Source organism: Trachurus trachurus, assembly GCF_905171665.1.
Source record: "Trachurus trachurus genome assembly, chromosome: 7".
In the NCBI taxonomy this organism is placed as follows: domain Eukaryota; kingdom Metazoa; phylum Chordata; class Actinopteri; order Carangiformes; family Carangidae; genus Trachurus; species Trachurus trachurus.
Window position 1 is genome coordinate 13779824 of NC_139901.1, and position 19567 is coordinate 13799390.

General features: G+C 48.2%; 3 protein-coding genes across 3 annotated transcripts in view; 1 reads left to right on the forward strand and 2 right to left on the reverse strand.

Moving 5' to 3' along the window:
• Window positions 1-718: 718 nt before the first annotated feature.
• cUnh1orf174 (chromosome Un C1orf174 homolog) lies at window positions 719-10583 on the reverse strand. Its single transcript, XM_083975037.1, has 4 exons — window positions 10397-10583; window positions 8272-8343; window positions 7786-8157; window positions 719-1239 (listed from the first exon to the last, which is right to left on the reverse strand). The coding sequence occupies exons 1-4, from the start codon at window positions 10406-10408 to the stop codon at window positions 1102-1104; spliced, it is 594 nt and encodes a 197-aa protein (XP_083831163.1). The 5' UTR covers window positions 10409-10583; the 3' UTR covers window positions 719-1101.
• Window positions 10584-14595: 4012 nt separating this feature from the next.
• On the forward strand, window positions 14596-16433 carry b3gnt7l (UDP-GlcNAc:betaGal beta-1,3-N-acetylglucosaminyltransferase 7, like). The gene has a single exon (XM_083975198.1). The coding sequence runs from the start codon at window positions 14837-14839 to the stop codon at window positions 16070-16072; it is 1236 nt and encodes a 411-aa protein (XP_083831324.1). The 5' UTR covers window positions 14596-14836; the 3' UTR covers window positions 16073-16433.
• Window positions 16434-17650: 1217 nt separating this feature from the next.
• cep104 (centrosomal protein 104) overlaps window positions 17651-19567 on the reverse strand; it is a 34828-nt gene continuing 32911 nt past the window's right edge. The window contains exon 23 of the mRNA XM_083974994.1: window positions 17651-18945. Within this exon, the coding sequence (XP_083831120.1) occupies window positions 18815-18945 (131 nt within the window). The 3' untranslated portion in view covers window positions 17651-18814. The remainder of the gene's footprint in view (window positions 18946-19567) is intronic.

Consider the following 19567-nt stretch of genomic DNA (forward strand, 5'->3'; position numbering starts at 1 on the left):
CTGTGGAACGTCCACTGAGTGGCAAAAAGACGAGTGGCAGAGCCGCCAAAGTTTAAAAACGAGCAAGTAACGAAGCGATTTTCTCCGAGCCCACACAAGTCTGACATGTCTAGCTTTGCCAGCATGTAAAGCATGCATGACCTAACAGAGCTGCTAAAAATCTTGAGGATACGTCTCACTTTGACCGAGTTACATTCAAGAACCTGTTCTCAATGACGGAAAGTAAATTAACAGGAGCGGTCATTTTTTTCGATCGATCAGCTGTGTTTACAGTTTCAGGTGTCGTAGTTCTGATGTTTAGACAGATAAATTAGTCCTCTAACACATCCTACAGTTTGACTGGTCAGAGTTTTTCAGAATAAAAGCAGCGCGCAGGTTTAAGCGTCGGGAGTCTGTCAGGACGACAGTAACAGCTGTAATCTCGTCCCTCTGCACAAACAGTGAGCCTGTCAGTCACTCTGCAGGTGCCGCGGTCACACTGCGTGTGTTAATATAATACATCCATGTGCGTGTTACAGGAAGTGTCAGTGGAGCAGGCGCTTTTGGGGAGCTGGTTGTCGATTCCTTTTGACATCAATTTGTTTTGATATAAGATATTTTATCCAGTTTATGAGTCCACCGCTATCCGCCAGCACGTTGAGGGACGCTTGTTTTGCCACTCAGTCCGATCGAACGGGGCGTTGCCGAGGGCAACGTGACGTAAACGCATACCCTCTATTCATCTCGAGCATTACACGGTCTGTGCACTGATTGGTCAATATAAAGTGCTGTCAACACCAAACACACCCTGGTGAATTGAACCTTGTGTGAGCGTAATTTAACAATAAATAATTCAACTATCACTTTTCAAGGCGATGAATCTCTTTGCTGCAGTTGTGTTTGAAAGAACTGTCAAAGGAAATAGAGTACTGAGGTATCAGCCAGGTGCTGTGGTTGGAAAACTTTTTGGCTTCTTTGTGCAACATCCACATCCAGCGCTTGGCGGCGACGTGCTGGAGGCAGGTTCAGAGTCATTTGGCTGATTTTTCCTAAGTGCTGTTGGGAGGTTTTTTTACGTCATCTCCTCAGACGTCGCTGTGAGACCGCCACAGTTTCTCATCACTAGCTGCCTCCTCTGTCGTCCTGCTGCGTGCTGAAGCCTGCCTCCTCTTCATCACTGTCCTCTCTGGCGTAGTAATGTCGCCGCCGGTTCTCCCTGTGGACCCGGGCCGAGGTCGCCGACGGTCTCTGAGGAAAGTCCTGTGACATAAGAAGTTCATGTTTGGAGTTACTTCATCATTTTCAATCAGGAGGCATCAGATCAAACTGATGAGGTGTCGGTTTCTGAGCAGCTGCAAGATGCTTGACGTTAGGGCTGTGATCACTCCATCTGTTCTCTCTTATTACTCATCATTTTTAGTTCTTAAAAACATCAATCCTGAGGTGAACAAGAAGCAGAACATAACAAATCAAACCAGTGTTTTGGGCTGTTTTTATGAATGAAAGTAAAAGGTTGTTATGATGCAAACAATTATTTTTTGCTCAAAATATTTGAGTTAATCTCAACTCTTCTGGTGTTTCCTAATATGTTTATTTACTATAAAAGGGGGGCTCATATTTTCTGTGCTGTTGTTTCTTGTCAACAGCAGAAGGTGGAGTTTGTTGAATAAAGAGAATTTTGCCCATCTTTGCATGAACAAGACGGGAGGTTGTAAAACGAAAGTTACAGTTGTAACTACGGTTCTATGGGTCCCGGATGACCGCCAGAGGCGGTGCTTTAAGCACTGGATAACTCCGCCCGCGCTAGCGCATGTCGAGTACGAATAACAACAATGTCACCTGTGACCCCTGTATGACCCCCGGGAGGCTATATCTTCCGGTGTCAGCAGGCAATCGGCTCCCAAAATCTGCTCGTGAACGCGCGAGGATTCTGAGTGACAGAGCGCTCTGGCGGTCATCCGGGACTCATAGAACCGTAGTTACAACTGTAACTTTCGTTCTATTTCGTCCCTCCTGACCGCCAGAGGCGGTGCTTTAAGCACTGGATGACATATACCAACCGTGTCATGAAGAATCCTACAACCCACCTTACTGAAGAGAGGTCGAAGGCCCAGGGCAAAGGACCACGCCCAACGGGTGGGGAGCAGCAACATTAAGCCGGTAAAAGCGGTGGAAAGTACCCGGCGACGACCAAGAGGCTGCAGAACAGATGTCATCCAGGGGTACGCCCCTCAGGGCAGCCCAGGACGTGGAGACACCGCGTGTGGAGTGGCATCTGACCCCCGCCGGCAATGCCCGACCATTGACCCTGTAAGCACAAGAGATGGTGTCCACAATCCAATGAGAAAGGCGCTGTTTGGAGAGGGCACAACCTCTGGTACGACCCCAATAACAAACAAACAACTGTTCCGTCTGCCGCACATGTGCAGTGGCACTGATATAGGCAGCCAGGGCCCGCACAGGACACAAAACACGCAACTCATCATCAGCCGCTGGGGGATCAAACCGCGCCAGGTGAATAGGGCGGTTGACATGGCCACGGGGCAGGGTTTTCGGCAGAAACGCAACATTAGGCCACAGGGTCACACTCGCACCCTCAGGCCCCCAACGCAGGCAGGACTCGCCAACAGACAAAGCCTGCAACTCCCCCACCCGCTTCGCTGAGGTGATAGCCAGAAGAAAGGCCGTCTTCAACGACAGCCACTTAAGGTCAGACTGGGCGAGAGGTTCAAAGGGCGAAGAAGCCAGGGCCTTCAGCACCAGGGAGAGGTCCCACGCTGGAACCCTCGGGGACACAGTGGGCCGCAGCCTCGATGCCCCCCTCAGAAATAGAGACACCAACCGCTGGCACCCGACGGTAGCACTGTCAATGAGATCATGCCGCCCTGAAATGGCAGCCACATACACCCTCAAAGTGGAAGGTGCACGACCGTCGTCCAGGAGAGACTGAAGAAAGTCCAGCACGGTGGTCACTGGACAAGAAGTGGGGTCCTCCCCCCTGTCAGCACACCAGGCAGAGAACCTCCTCCACTTGCACTCATACTGGAGGCGGGTGGACGGTGCACGAGCATGCGAGATGGTTCGTCGGACAGGCTCAGTGCAACTGGTCAGAAGTGTGTCGGGCCCTGCAGCGGCCAAGCCCACAACTGGAGACGGCAGGGGTCGGGGTGCCAAATCCGGCCCCCTAGCTGGGACAGGAGATCCCTCCTCCCTGGGAGACGCCATGGCGAGCTGCAGCAGAGCTTCCGCAGCAGAGGAAACCAGGGCCTCCCTGGCCAGAATGGGGCCACCAGGAGGAGGCGATGTCCCCGAAGGAGGACCCGCTGCAGCGTCAGGAGGATCAGAGGCAGCGGTGGAAAGGCGTACAGGAAGACGCTGGGCCACTCGTGCCCCAAGGCATCCTGTCCCAGAGGACTGTCCTCCTCCGTCCAGGAAAACCATAGGGGACAATGGGTTGACGCCCTCGAGGCAAAGAGATCCACCTCCGCCCTGCCGAAAACGCCCCAGATCAGCTCGACCACCTCTGGGTGTAGCCTCCACTCCCCCGGCGGGGGCTTGCGCCGAGAAAGGAAATCCGCCACCTGATTCCGATCCCCCGGGAGCCACATCGCTCGCAAGCTCAACAGATGGGGCGTGGCCCATGTCAGCAGGCGCTGGGACACCTGCAACAGTTGCGCCGACTTGGTGCCCCCCTGATGGTTGATCTGGGAGACCACTGCCCTGTTGTCCGACCGAACCAGCACATGTTTCCCCTGCAGGTGCGGAAGAAAATGGCGGAGAGCCAGGTGGACAGCCCGCAGCTCCAACACATTGACGTGCTGCGTGCGGTCCCGAGGAGACCACCGTCCCTGGGCGGACCTGCCACGCCAGACTGCACCCCAGCCTAACTGGGATGCATCTGTTGCAACCGTCTCTCGGAAGGAAGGAAGGACCCCCAGAGGAGCGCCCCCCAGTAGGAACGCCCTGTCCTGCCATGGCGCCAGGGCGTGGACACACACCCGAGACACCCTGAGCAGCTTGTGCTTGTGAGACCTCGGGTCCAGATGGAAGCTGTTCAGCCACATCTGAAGCGGACGCAGCAGCAGCAGGCCGGAAGGTATAGCAGTCGACGCGGCCGTCAGTTTGCCCAGGAGCTGCAGGAACTGAACGAAAGGCAGCCGCCTGCCCCTCTTGAAGAAAGGAAGGAGTCGGAGGATGTTGTCCACGCGTCTCTCCGACAGGTAGGCCTTCATGGCGACGGAGTCCAGAACCAGACCCAAATAGGCAGCCCGCTGAGTGGGAACCAGACAACTCTTTGCAACGTTGACCTTGAGGCCCAGTCGAGACACATGCAACAGTAGACGGTTGGTATCCCGCATCACCTGGGCCCGGGATGGCGCGCACACCAGCCAGTCGTCCAGATAAGGCAGGACCTTCATGCCCCCTGCCTGCAGAGGCGCCAAGGCCGCCGCAACACAGCGGGTAAACACCCTGGGGGACAGGGAGAGCCCAAAGGGGAGCACCCTGAATTGATAATGGTGGCCCTGGAAGGCAAACCTGAGGAAGGGCTGATGATGAGCTGCGATCGGGACATGAAAGTACGCATCTTTCAAATCTATGGTTGTGAACCACTCGCCGGGGCAGACCACACGCTGAACAACTGCTGTAGTCAGCATGTGGAACGGCAGAACTTTCAAATACCTGTTCAGGCCACGCAGGTCCAGGATGGGTCGCAGTCCGCCGTCCTTCTTGCTGACCAGGAAGTACGTGGAATAAAAACCCCCGGGATGAAGGAGGGGGTCCACCGGTAGGATGGCACCCTTGTCCAGGAGGGTGGACAGCTCCTGGGCCAGGGCTTGGGCCTTGGCCGGGTCGTCGATAGACGTGATCTTCACCCGGCCAAAGGCAGGGGGCCGGCGTCGGAATTGCAATTCATACCCCTGGGTCAAGGTGGACACAACCCAGGGGTCCGGACAGCAGGCAGCCCAGTGACTGAGCTGCTGCTGGGAAAAGCATCCGACGACCGGCCCCGTGGCCCTAGCGCCGCTGCCCCCGGGCCCTGAAGGAACCGGAGGAACGGCGGTCGGGCTTAGAGGCCTGCTGCTGACGCGGCGAGCGGCGCACGGTGGCACGAAAGTCGCCTGTCGGCTTCCTGGTGTCCCGCCGCGACGGCCGCTGAGCAGCCTGGGGAGGCATCTGTGGAGGACGTGGAGGGGCAGATCGGGAAAGCCCTCGGCCTGCTGGAGGTAGGCGTCCTCTTGTGGAGACCTGCCAGCCGCCTCCTGGTCTCACCCGCCTCAGCTGTGCGGTCCAAGGCCTCCAGGGCTGCGGAGCCAAACAACTCACCAGGCGCCGCCGGCACCCCACGAAGGACCCTGCGAGTTGCCTCCGTCAGGGGCGATTGGGCCAGCCAGACGTGACGGCGAGTGTGGACCAGAGTGGACATGAGCCGACCCAATTCCCTCGACTGGCAGGCAAAGGCCTGCAGGGAGGCGTCGCAGATGTCGCGGACGGAGTCGTCCACCTGGGCATCCTGCAGAGAAGTCGAGAGAGCCAAGAGGAAGTGGGACAGGGTGTTTCCCAGGCGGCCGATGCGCGCTGCTGTGGTGTAAGCCCTGTTGACATAATCATCAGTGACCTTACACTGGGCAGAAGGGCACCGGGGGTCAGGCTTCATTGCCTCATCCGGAGACACGATCAAGGCCGCAATCGCAGGCTCCACCGCTGGCATGTGGAGAAGGCCAACTGCCTCAGCACCCTCCATGGCAGCCAAGGCCCGCTCATCCGACCCCGGCCTGGTGAAGGCCGACGTGTCTGCCCAGCAAGAGTGCAGCTCCTTCAAAAAATCCGGAGAGTGTGGTACCACAGTCTTCGCCGGTGGGGGGTTGCGCCTGTAGAAAGCACTGGGAGCCTTACCCTCGGTAGGCGCATCAAGCTGCAGGCGTGCCAGGGCAGCCCGGATGATTGCCCCCATGGACGAATCCTCAGAGCCCCGCCGGGAACCCGAGGCCGAAGAATGCGAGGAGCCCGCTACCGTTGGAGTCGCCAACTCAACCTGCTCGGAATCATTAAACTGGCTGGATGAAGCTGCAATGGAGATGGCATCGTCCACTGGCAGCGGTGACCCCCGAGTAGCCGTAGCAGCAGCATGTGGCATCCTACCAGCAGGCTGCAGGCCAAGGAGAAGCGCCTTCATCTCCTCCATATCAGCCGCCAGACGGTCAACCTTTGAGGAGAGGTGGTCGTCCGTCTTCCTGCGCCGTTTCCCTGCGGGGACAGCACCCACGTCCCGTGAGGCAGGCCTCTTCTGTGCAGCATCCCGACAGGAATCCGCCCCCCCAGACTGGAATGAAGGCAGACAGGAGAGTGGATCCAGTTGGGCTAGCCTGGCCAGCCTTATCGACCTCGGCATAATGCTGCAATTTATACAGGCTTCATCGGTGATGGCCTCCCGCAGGTGATCCACACCAAGGCAGGACACACACCGGTCATGGCCATCCTCAGGCTCCAGGGACGCCATACAGCTGCCACAGGCGTGCGCCATCCGGAACCAGGTGGCAAAAAAACACAAAAAAGAGACAAGATGTGACGTCGCCGGGACGGAAACGCCAACACCTTGAAACACAAAGCCAAGTTGGGAGAGGGGGCAGGAACGCAACCTTCACCAACAAGGTAAGCAGTTTTTAACACAACTGAGCTAGAAGAGGGACTGGAACCCTACCTCAATAACACAGTTGAATCCTTCAATAATACTTTGAACACTAACAGAGAAACAGAAAAAAGAACAGTTAATAGCATTCAAAGCAGCACAACCTGCTAGCAACACAGCTCTCAGCAGCTGTGTGCAATGCTGGAAGGTGAGGGGCGGAAACGCCACCACCCAGCCAGCCACCTTTACAGAGCAGGCAAAGAACATACAACGTGCAAATCGCTGGCTACAGCCTCTGGGAGGACGAGCGTCAGCCCGTGACTCCCGCCACGGAGGCACGAGGCTGCACAAAGCCAGCAGCACGCCAGCAATAACTGTACCAGGCCAATTAAATGGCCATGCTATACTTACGTACACCTCGACGCGCGGTCGCGAGAAGAATGAAGGAGCCGATTGCCTGCTGACACCGGAAGATATAGCCTCCCGGGGGTCATACAGGGGTCACAGGTGACATTGTTGTTATTCGTACTCGACATGCGCTAGCGCGGGCGGAGTTATCCAGTGCTTCAAGCACCGCCTCTGGCGGTCAGGAGGGACGAAATAGAACGGTGTCTGAGTAGCGCTGCGCTTTCAGTACAGACTGGAGGTGACGGGCTGAGGCTGACCTGATAGCATGCTAACTTTAGAAACAAGAGACAGGAGTTGGTGTCAGTACTTGTTTCCACCTCTGGAGACAGACGTGAGTAAAGAAATGAAGTTTGTTTCTGTTTTTTCTTGACTGGTGAGCAAACAGCTGCTGATGCTAACTAAGCTACGTAGCAACAGAAAAACTAACAAACATCTCTTCTTAAGAAGAACATGGCCAGATTTGACTGGTTGGTCCTTTGATTCTATTATTACTGAATTATTGTGTTATTGTGTATAAAACCACAACTTATATTTCCGGTTATTTATCTCACTTCATTTTTTTTTTTTTTTTTTTTTACATTTTATTATATCTTTATACGCTATAGTTACCTTTGCTTTCAACCATCCAGTCATACGTTTTCTTACTTCATGTTATTGTCTTATTTATATTATTTCTATTCATTTGAGTTATTTACTGTATGATTTTTTTTTAATTCATTCAATGAAGCGACACAGGTTGCTAGTTACCATGGTAACCTAATCTGCCTCACCTGCACAGCATCCAGGTTTCCAAAGAACTGCTCCACAGGGAGAATCTGGTTGCTGTCGTCGTCTGGAAAGAAGGTCATTCCTGTTTCTTCATAATCCATCTCTTCCCGCTCATGTTTGTCCTCGAGGCCGTTCACTCTGCTGCAGGCGTTCACGTCCACATCCGCGTCCAGACCCGTCCTCAGCTCGTTCTCTTTGCCCTCCTGCCCCTCAAGCTCAGGCGATGCCGAGCACCTCGTCCTGCCGGTGGCCTGGTGGCACTCACAGCTGATGTAAGGCCGTCTCTCCAGAGGGTCGGCCGCTCCGCTGGAGCCGCTCTCTGCTGCCGAGGGCGTCTTAGGGCCTTTCATACACCTCCTCCTGGCTGCAGACACCTGCCACACAAAGTCAAAGGTCACCAGGGTCAGTTGGGGCATTGTTATTAGTATAATATAATCCCAGTCAGAAACGGCAGCACATCACATAACTACAGTTCTATTAACACAAACCTTTTTGGAGCCTTTGACCTCAGAGGTGATTTTCCTCTTTCTGGGCTTTAGGCCGTCAAGTTGACCAGGCATCTGCAAAACAATCAGCATATTGTGGTTTGTTTGATTGCTTGTGGAAATAATCGATTATAGCAGGATAATGAAAACAACTGTTTTTAATCCCAACATCCCTGATACTTGCACTTAATACAACAGTCACAAAGCTTCTTTGTTTCACTGTTTATGGGAATGTCCACAGATGATGTGTTTTGGAAGACAGTGCTGGAGCTGTCCAGTGAGATCACAGACTCAAAATATCTATTGTTTACTAACTCATATACTGGTACATTATATTTTCATATTTACAAATGCTTTCTTGATTTCTAGTGTGGATGTGTGGAGGATTTTATTGTCCCTTGAACAGGTAGAGATGATCTACACATGTACTTTAAATAGCTGCTTCTATTAATCTGTTATATACGTAAAAATTTTAGCATATTAATTATATTATGCATTGTGCTTTTGGTGAGATCTTTGCTGTAAAAAAATGAAAAACACAAAAATCAGGAGAAGCGATGACAAGACATACAAAACTTCACTTAACTAGAAGCACAGGGGAGTATGTGCTGGGTTCATAAAGAGTAGTGATTGACTGTTAGATTAAAAAGACAACAGAAAATCAGTGATGTGCTGTGTCGGCACAGATGGATGTGGGGGCGTGAAATTTTTTGACAGATTTTATTCCTGCATCAAGGACGATTCATTATGATGATAACATCCCATGGACAAGCTGATCAATTTGTTTGTTTCAGATAGTAAACCTCACTTTCAACTCGATGTTTTGAAAATCTGACAGTGCATTTTAAAATGTTTATATGTCTGACTGACACCAATATTTATAGACTCCGACTCCCAGATTCTGCAACTCCAGTGCATGAAATCCGCCGGGTACTTTTCAGAGGGTAAGATCAGGTTTGTGACACCACAACAGCCAAGAGTCGCTGCTGAACTGAATCTTCCCCATGCCTCACATTATCCAATGCAACATTTAAACTGTTTTATTTGCTAGTTTGCAGAGAAACTTTAACCCGCCATACTAAGTACTGTTATTTACTGTTCTTCATTAGAGGTTGTCAGATGATTCTTCACTGAACCATCTGGAGCAGCAGGAATGAGCAGAAGTCGCTGTAAAAAAAAAAAGCCATAAACTTTCAAATGGCTGTAAAATACCACCATGTGTACTTGTTTTTAAACAGTGTAGTTTCTGCATTTCTGGTAGGTTGTCTGCGTGCGCACTCAACCACACTGACTCATTTTTAATTGTTTGCACGTGACACATTACAAACAAATCAGTTTTTTTTGTGTGTGTGTGTGTGTTGTTGTTGTTATTGTTTTGCTGTCAGAGAGGATGTGCAGGTGGAAGTGAAACCACTCGAGCTCATGTTCGACCTAACCTCAATGTAAAGGAAACACTACGTCATACAAGAAAGAAAGAAAGAAAGAAAGAGTCTATTAACCTGAAACTGGAAGAAAATTAAATTAACCAATGTTTCTATAAACACATTGTACATATATATTTTACATGTAGCCTACATTTTAATAATCTACTAGCCCCCCTAGCTGGAGCCCAACACCGCCCCTGTTTCCTTCACACCAAACTCCGCCCAAAATATTGTCAATTTAACCAGCGTGACGCTCACGAGCCACGACTCAACCCCCCGCTTGCTCCCGACCTTTATCACACTGACTTTACATTAAACAACATTTCAGCTGCGCCGAATTAAAGTTTGTAAAAACCGCTTAACGTGTCAGCTGTGAAGAGGACACCACATGTCCGGTGACGGAGCCGAAGTTTTAGTCCTCCAGCTCCAGACGGAGAGTCGGTCGGTCTGAGTGCGGTGTCGGTGAAGGAGACGGTTTTTATCACAGGCGGCTCAGAGTCACATGGCGGAAGAAACAGTTTCACCTCTGTCTGTGATAACAACGAGCCGTGCTCTGCTGGCTCGCCGAAACTAACCAAACATCGAAACAAGAGACACATAAACTACCGGTAACTACGAGCTGGTGAAGCTAGCGGCTAACTGGTTGATAACGTTAGCTGCTGCCGGTGGGTCAACTCACACAAACACTCATCATAAACACTCACCCTGTGAATCATCTGCCGCCGGCGTTCAGCCTCTGGTTTTCGGTGAGTCCGATAAAAAAGCCCAGTGACGTTTTCGACTCCTTGTTCGTGTTTAGCTTTAAAAACAAAAACAAAGCTAGCTGTAAACAGAGGCGGTCGTTTCACGATGAGCGTCGTCGCTCTGCTTGGCTCGGCTCAGCTCGGCTCGGCTCCGACCGTGGGCTCGGAGCAGCAGACTCGGTCTATTTCCTGCTACCGAGGTTCAGCCACAGGTCAGAGTGTTTACCAGGGCAAACTATTGTGACTTTGATTACTTACCAAAATAAAGCAGATCAGCCTTTAAGAGGCTAAATGTCAGGGCGTGCGTTTAATTTATTTATCAAATCACTGTGCTGGGCGTCTTAGCGTTTGTTTGTTTTTTAACATTAGTTAAAGTTTGTAACTCCCGGTATTTATCCTTGTAAAAAAATATATATCCGTGGATTTATTGTGAAGGTGAACTTCCGCTCGCAGACATTTCAGCTGGGGTGCAGCTTTTAAGTTAATTATTAGAGAGAGAGATTAAAAATGTATTCTATTAGTAAAAATAGTCTCAAATTGAACCCCGTTTATCTGTGTCAGTGGTTTATTAAAAGTTTGGAGCGGGGTTAAACTCGGTCACGCCAAGTAGCAGTGACATGGTGTGATTGCAATAAATGTCCACCAGAGGGCGGTGTAAAGTCACCTAACGAGGCGCTGTCCGAACCACAGATTGTGGGCTGTAGAAAAGTGTCGGACTGGCCAAATAGTCCAGTAATTTTAGGCCAAAAAAGGGGTCAACGTTAAACAAATTGCAACAGAAGCAAACTCAACTGGTTTTGTATCCTCAACATGTCCTGAGTGAGGGAAGAAAAAGCCCCAAAGAATCCCATTAGGGGAAAGTTTAGAAAAAGACCCAAATCATACGCCTATTCATTATTTTTCTCACGTGAATAGGGTAAAATTTTTAACCTTTAGATATCTGCATGAAAATTACTGAGTTGATTACTTACATTAAGACAAACAAAAAATGTATTACAAGTTTCTTTGAAATTCTTTGTTAACATGAGCAAATTTGCATCAATTTGCATAGATTCCACCGTTTTGACGACACATGTAGGGATACATAAAGGTGCTGTGGTGGTACCAACATGAAAATTGGAAGGAGTTGACTCCAGAGGTCAACCGACAAGAAACCACTTTAAATTTCAAGATGACTGCAATTTTTCAAGATAGCCACATCCTTAATAGAGCAGGTATGACATGCTCCGCCTCCTATGGAGAGGGACACTTATCTTTTGATAGTTGTTTTGATCGAACAGTTATTTTAAAAAAAAAAAATACTTTGCATTTTCTCCTTTAAAGGGACAGTATGGGACTTTATTGGCTTTTTATTGACAAAAATCAAATATCGCTTTCATAAATACGTATTTCACTGAAGTGGAATCGCGCCCGCATACAAACGAGCGCTTTCTCGTACCTTAGAATGAGATGTTACAAGTCGTTACAAACATACAGGGGGGGGTTCACCGAACCTTCTCTGCCATGTTGAATCGCCATGTTTTACGTTCAGTGTCACCGTGGCTGTAAGTAACCTCAAACTCGGGCCGCCGGAGCTTCTCGGCTCGGGGAGAAAGTTTTCCAGACAGCGCCTGTTAAAACTGTCACCACCGTGTAGCTAGTGTGAGGAAGGACGGAGGCACTGGTGTTGCCTTCAGGTGCAGTCAGACACCTGAATGACGCCGTGAGTGACGCCGTCGGCAAACCAACTGGATGTTATTTTACTCGACGAGAGAAAGCCGGTAAAACGTGGGTCAGGTAAACAATACGACATCACCATGACAACATATTGTCACGCCTGTATTGTTTTGCCTCGTGCTGGCGGACCGTTTGTTTACATAGAGGCTTGTTTATCCTGATACATGCAGCGTGTGTTGTTTTTCTGACTTCTGCCCGAGTTTACGTAAACGCAACAGCAAGAATACGTGCCGACATGCAACCGCACCGCTAGATGGGGGTAAATCTCACATACTGTCCCTTTAATGATAGATAGAGAGATATTTGTGGAAGGGGGGTGGAGAGATGGAAGGACTTGCAGCAAAGGACGTGGACTGGATTTGAATCATAGACTGTAGATTTGAATCCGTCGCTGCGGGAAGCACTAATTTTACATGGTAGCCTAAGCGCCCTAGCCTGGCTCTCGCCAGACCCTTGTAGTTCCGCAAAGCTACGCTGAGCTCCACACAAGGGTCTGGGACTGCTCCATAGGCGATTCATTTCAGAAGGCGGGGCCTTGTAAAAAAATCTTGTATGTGATTGGATAAACCACTTGTCCGTTATCTTGAATAAATGCCTTCAAAACCGTTCTCTGTTCATCTTTCAAAGAATTAATATTCGATAGATTCGACAAAACAGTTGAAATAGCAGAATCAATGCCAACGCACGACTCCTCACTGCGAGCCGCCATTGTTGTTTAACTCAAACAGTCGCTTCAGCGCTACGTCACACCTCAGAAAGTCCCGCCCGGCGATCCTGATTGGTTCATTATTTTTTGCTCCGGGGAAGAAGTTTGCATTGGCCTCGAGTCCAGACCCTTGTGTGAAGCTGAGCGTAGCGCCTCTGGTGGAGCTTTGCGGAACTACAAGGGTCTGGCGAGAGCCAGGCTATAAGCGCCCTGGCTGAGTTGGTAAATTGACGGAAGTGAAAGTAAACACAGGTCCCTTTATAAACCTCTGGAGACAACTCATTCCAATTTTCATGCTGGCAGTGGCACCACCACAGCACCTTTATATATATACTGTAGATATGTGTGCCGTCAAAACAGTGGAATCTATGCAAATTTAGGCAAATTTGCTCATGTTAACAAAGAATTTCAAAAAACTTGTAATACATTTTTTGTTTGTCTTAATGTAAGTAATCAACTCAGTAATTTTCATGGAGATATCTAAAGGTTAAAAATGTTACCCTATTCACGTGAGAAAAATAATTAAAGGTGTACAGAAAAGAAAATTGAATTTAAGACCACTCTGGGTCATTAAATTTGTGTAATAACTCATCTATCAGACGATGCAGGCCAAACTTTGTGCAAAATTCTATTTTTGAGTAAATCCAGGACGAAAGTGTGTATTTTTTTTTTTCGCATTGGATAATGCAGGCGCACGGATTATACGTCAGCCTGTACACGATTCACCAGCCACTGATATTGGATCCGTAATCCGTCATTCAAACGTCTGACACACGCACACACACACGGAGCTCGGGCTCGCCCATGGGCTCGCCCCAAGCTTTGAATATCCCGCCCGCTCGATAACGACCAATCAAATTCGTTTTCCTCACTCGGGTAAACTCGGACCCGACAAACAGGACCCGACAAACACGGTGACAAACGGTCCTGTTTGTCGCGCCGAGTTGTCACGAGCTGCAACACGAGTTTACCCGAGTAAGGAAAACGAATTTGAAAGTGAAAGTTAGAATTACAAAGTGAAAGTTAGAAAAGCGGGAGGAAATGTGGCGGGGTTCATGAGATGAGTGCTTGTGGCGATTGCCCCGTGGCCCTAATTAATCATTCAGCCAGTATGTGCAAGTGACACTTCACTCATCTTTTGTTTTAATGTTTACAGTTTTTTTTTTTTTTTTTTTTTTAACGCTGTTGTATCACATGCAAATCAGATTGGGTTTATCATTATTATTAGTGTGCCTGATTTAGTATTAGCCTTTGTTTCCCTTAAATTTTACAAACACAAATGACAATTTATATCATTTGGTGAATGTATGTGCTATTTAGTGAGCTCTTTTTGCTCTGCAATGTTTATATAGGCCTATTGCATTTGCCATTGTCTGTAATGGTCGTTAATAGGCATATGAATGTGTAATGTGTTTTCAAAAATAAAAGCTATTAGGGGGGGTTCCATTATTAAATGTGCGTGTAGGCTTATAAGTGTTGTCTGTAGAGTCTTTATTTGTTTTCCTGATCAGGTGGATAATATGTCTTTAAAAAGTGGATAATCTCGAGTTTGCTGCAAGGTGGCTCTGTGATGTGTGACTGTAGGTGTGTGTGGGAAATGAGAGACCTGCTGGTCCCAGAGTGTGGCTCATTTGGGGGAGGAGATAGCTACTTGGAGGAGGAGGGGGGGTTGTTCTGGGTGAGAAAGACGGGTCCAGCAGCAGATCTACCAGACAGTCTGTGTGTAGCCGCAGCCCGGAGACATGCTCCCTCTGCCCTCACCGAGAGACCATGTGTGACTTCGTCGAGCGCCATGGACAAACGGGGCCCCGGGGCCACTCCACTGTCAACACGCTCACGTAGCCGAGGACGCAGCCTCTGGTGTCCAGATGAGAGGGCGAGGCGGCGGTGGACTCCCCAAGGACGCACGCACGGTTGTGAAACACTATGAAGGCAACGCGTCCCGCATCTGAAGGTCTCCGGGCGCCGCACTGAGAGCCATGGATCACTTTTTCCGGAGAAAACGCGTCGGTCTGCTGAAGCCGCTGCTGAGCCTGTCTCTGGTCTTTGCGTCTTTCCTGATGATCCACAGGTTGAAGGTGGCGGAGAAGGACGCGATCGGGGCGAAGCACTTGCGGGACGCCGGCTGGTGCGGCTCCGACTGTTTTCCATTCAAAAAAGCTGCCGTAAAACCCAGTTTGGGGAGCTCGGACTCTCCGGTGCACAACGGCGACTTGGATGCGCATCGGGTTTCCAACGGGACTCCGGCTTCCTGGGACGCGCAGGTTCTGAACTGCAGCGAGGACGCGTCGGTGAGGAAGCAGGACTGGTTCCGGCGCCTGGACCCGAGATTTCATCAGTTCGTGCTGCACAGACACTGTCGGTACTTCCCCATGCTGATCAACCACCCGGGGAAATGCGCGGACGGAGAGGTGCACCTTCTCATGGTGGTCAAGTCCGTCATCGAGCAGCACGACCGGCGGGAGGCGGTGCGCAAAACCTGGGGGAAGGAGCACGAGGTGGATGGGAAGAAAATCAAAACGCTGTTCCTGCTGGGAAGCCCGACGACCGGCAAAGACACCAAGAACCTCCAGAAGCTGATCGAGTACGAGGACCGGATCTACGGGGACATCTTGCAGTGGGACTTCATGGACACATTCTTCAACCTGACCCTGAAGGAGGTCAACTTCCTCAAATGGTTCGACATTTACTGCTCCGGGGTCCGGTTCATCTTCAAGGGGGACGACGACGTTTTTGTGAACACGCGCAACCTGATGGAGCTGATCGGCTTCAAAGTGGAGGAGCGCAAAGAGGCCGAGCTGTTCGTGGGGGACACCATCTCCAAGGCGATCCCGATCCGAAACCGCCAGAGCAAGTACTACATCCCCAAAGAGCTCTATGACAAGCCGTACCCACCCTATGTGGGCGGCGGGGGGTTTCTGATGTCCTCCCAGCTGGCCAGGAGACTCTTCCTGGTTTCAGAGGACCTGGAGTTGTACCCCATCGACGACGTGTTTTTGGGCATGTGCCTCCAGAAGCTCCACCTGACCCCGGAGATGCACCCGGGCTTCAGGACCTTCGGCATCACCCGGCGGCGGGTGAGCCCCATGAACAGCGAGCCCTGCTTCTACAAAAACCTCATTGTGGTGCACAAGCTGAGCGCGCACGAGCTGCTCCGCATGTGGAGCGTGGTGCACAACGAGGAGCTGGTGTGCGCGCAAAGGACCTCCATATGACTGTACTAGTCCTCATCAACCCTCCACAGCTGAACTGTTACTGTGTTGATCATGTATTGACCACGATGGTAGACAAGCAAGCAGCCCCATACGCAAATGTAATATAAAGCCTACATACTGTATATTGGATTTTCATACATAAAATAGGCCTCTATATGTACACAATAAAAACAAAAACCACATGAAACCTACAAGAAATATTTCGTTTTATATATTGACATAAACGTTTAGCCCATACAAATAGGCCGATATAGCCTAATATAGCTATTTAATAGGCCCATGTTTACAATGTAGACATGTTACATACATAAATACATCCCAAAGTCCATCAATACAATTAATTATTGAGAAACTAACAAGAAAAAACATGTAATCGTGTCTAAAATGTTATTAATTGCATATAGGCTGAATGAAATACATACTATGTGTTATATGTGTATTACATATTACACCATATGGGTATGTTTAATATATGTACACGTAGAAATTTGATGATGGATATTCAGTTATAAACTTATATGTGATGTATTTGATAATATGTCCCCTTAAAAGATATATATTGCAACATCCCTCTCAATATATAGGGACATGCAGTAGGTACATATATTACACTTATGTATGGGACAGCATATATGAATATGGATAATATATATGATAAATGAATAATATATGTCATTTTCTGTATGTTAGATGCCAGTGTAAACTATGAGCAGGTTGTGTTTCCTCTCCACTACTGTCCACATGTTGTGAAACCACTACCACAGCTCCACAGTGTGCTCTAGCCACAGGGAGGAGGAGGAGGAGGTTCCAGGTTTCAGATTTTTGGTGCCATTTCAGATCAGAGTCGGTGCTCTTGTGGCTGCCATAAAAAATACAATGACTTGACTTATTGATTTTATTGTCATTTTCTAACTCACAGCTCAGATCAGACAGGTTCAGTCATAGATTAGTGATTTTCTTTTCTTTTTGTAGTTTACTGAAATTGTAAAAAAAAAAAAAAAAAAATCAAATGATATGAATTTGTTAAGTTAATATATTGTTTCATGTTACTTTTATTAAGCGTTAATTCACTTGTGTGTGATTTTCAGAGACATGGCCAAAAACCAAAGAGACTAAAGGGCTGTAAAAGTGTAGATTTATGTATAATAGTGTAAATAAAACTGGATTTTTGTCAACTTTGTAAATACAATGTGGGTGTTGAAGCTGTTATGTCTGTGTGATGGAGAAAACATCACTGCTTCCCGCTTTGCAGCCTGAAACTTGACCACAGTGTTCAGCTCTGTGAAGCTTTATTTAAACAAATACAGACACATTTGCAGAAGAAAATAGTAATTCAATGCCAAAATTACTCAGAAAATGCATGTGACTATGCACATAGGACACAATGAAACATCTGCTGTTGCAAAACAGTCCTTGGTACGGAAGCATGAGGGTAGAAACCAAATATTACTCTTTAATGTAAAGTTATATCAAAATTTAACACACTTTCATATGAAATTTGAAGTTTTGAAATTTGAGTATTAAAAAAGCAGACAACCTCAAACTGTTTCATATATGTTTGTTTTTTTTGGCTCTAGATGAATCACACATATATTTACAATCAACATCATAATACTGGGTAGTACAACAAATGTAAGATTACTTTTACTGAGTAATAAGTATAATGTCTGTCTCAGTTCTTATACTATTTGTGCTTAAACTATAGTGTTTAAATTCAGTTGAAAGTCTCAAATGCAGCCAGTGAAAAATAGACGCTACACAAATTCTGCTATAAACTACATTCATCTTCTTTTTTAAATTTTAATAAATCTGTTTAATTAAAAGATTTGACTTTGTCACTCTCACTGCACCAGTGCAGCATATAAAACTCAAGATTGTCAACAGTAAGAATAAAATACATCCATTCTTGTGCTAAAAAAAACTCAGCAGCAGTGAAGCATCTTCCCCTTGGCAAAGTGCTACTTTACCTCATGTTCATATCATTTATTTAAAACGAGTAATGAAAAGAAAAATGTAAACACACGAGGGAATGTGAAGCTGACAGGAAAATACAGCTCAGGCTTTAAGCTGACGGTTTTGGGGGTGAAACAGTGCATGCTGGGAAGTGACACAAGGAGGAAATGTCAGCCAAGGAGAAGAGAATTTCCATGTATTAGTCAGAGCCATTGTGTCCTGATTAGATACTACACAGGTTTGAAGTGATTTCCGGGGCACAAGAAAGTGACTGACCCAGCTGGAGTGCCTTAGTTCATTTCACCGCCACCGTGACTTAAGAAGTTGTGAAGACCTGTCAATGGTTAAAAATAACCCTCATCATGTCATGCTGATGTCATCAAGATTGTCTTGCTGGTAACCTGGTAACCCATCTATGACAGAGAAACGTACTAACTTGAGGGTGTGGAGTTTGTAAGATATTTACCTGCACAGCCAGTAGTCAGTAAACAGCAGAGTGTGTCATCATGCAGGTGTGTGTGAGTATGTATTTTGTGTTATTGACTGTAAAAGGCTTGGAGTTAAATTACAGTTACTATAGTGAATCTATAGTTGTGAGTGTGAATAAGTAGAGTAGAGTAGTAATACCATGATGTAAATGCCAAGTCAATCAGACAGGTGAAACTGATCATTTGTGGAACATGGGACCTGGACACGTGGAGGTGGGGTGGTTACTGCAGGGATGTGGTTTGGGTGCAGGTTGCAGTGACATCCTCCCTCCCCTCACAGAGGTGCTGTGATGCAGCAGCTTCAGCGTTTCCCTGGTGTGTGTCCTCTGGCCAGACGAGCCAGGGCCGGGATCCGGCTGCCTCTGCCCGGGGGTCTGCTCCTGGACCCGACTGACCAGGCCTGCTTCAGCTTAGATCCACCAACAGCCCTGCCTGGACACATACACACACACACACACACACACACACACACACACACACACACACACACACACACACACACACACACACACACACACACACACACACACACACACACACACACACACACACACACACACACGTCATCGTTTCGTATGCATTTTCCTGCACTGTTTACCGCTAAACGAAACCGCCTATGTCACCTGTGATGTGAGTGTAAACATATACTGTAGGTTCAAGGTGACACGAACACACGAGGAGGATCAGGAAGAGGAACAAACTCTACACTCAGCTTATCATACAGGAAGTTGTCGTTCTCGTCAGCACATGAGAAACTAAAACTAAACAACTCATTGTAAAAAGTACAGAGGAAGCATTTCAGAAAGAAAACACTGGTTAATGAGTGCAACTGTTAAATAGACTGTCATCTATTAACCAAACAGACTGTGTGATGTGATGTGTCAGGGTCTGAGCAGCTCTTCACTTTTACCAAAGTATTTCCTCAAAATTAAAACACTGCGCTCTCTAAATGTAACTGTCAGGGTTCTCAGTGGAGGCAGAAACCATAATTTGACTGTTTTTTTTTGTTTTTTTACATCCACGGAAACATGATCTAATCGGAGAAAAACACAAG

Excerpts from the sequence above, each read along its gene's own strand:
- cUnh1orf174 (XM_083975037.1), bottom strand. Across the intron at positions 8,158-8,271 it reads AGGTCAAAGGCTCCAAAAAG|GTGTCTGCAGCCAGGAGGAG; the intron begins GTTTGTGTTAAT and ends TTTGTGTGGCAG. Across the intron at positions 1,240-7,785 it reads GAAACCTGGATGCTGTGCAG|GACTTTCCTCAGAGACCGTC; the intron begins GTGAGGCAGATT and ends CTTATGTCACAG.
- b3gnt7l (XM_083975198.1), top strand. The coding sequence starts at position 14,837 with ATGGATCACTTTTTCCGGAGAAAACGCGTCGGTCTGCTGAAGCCGCTG.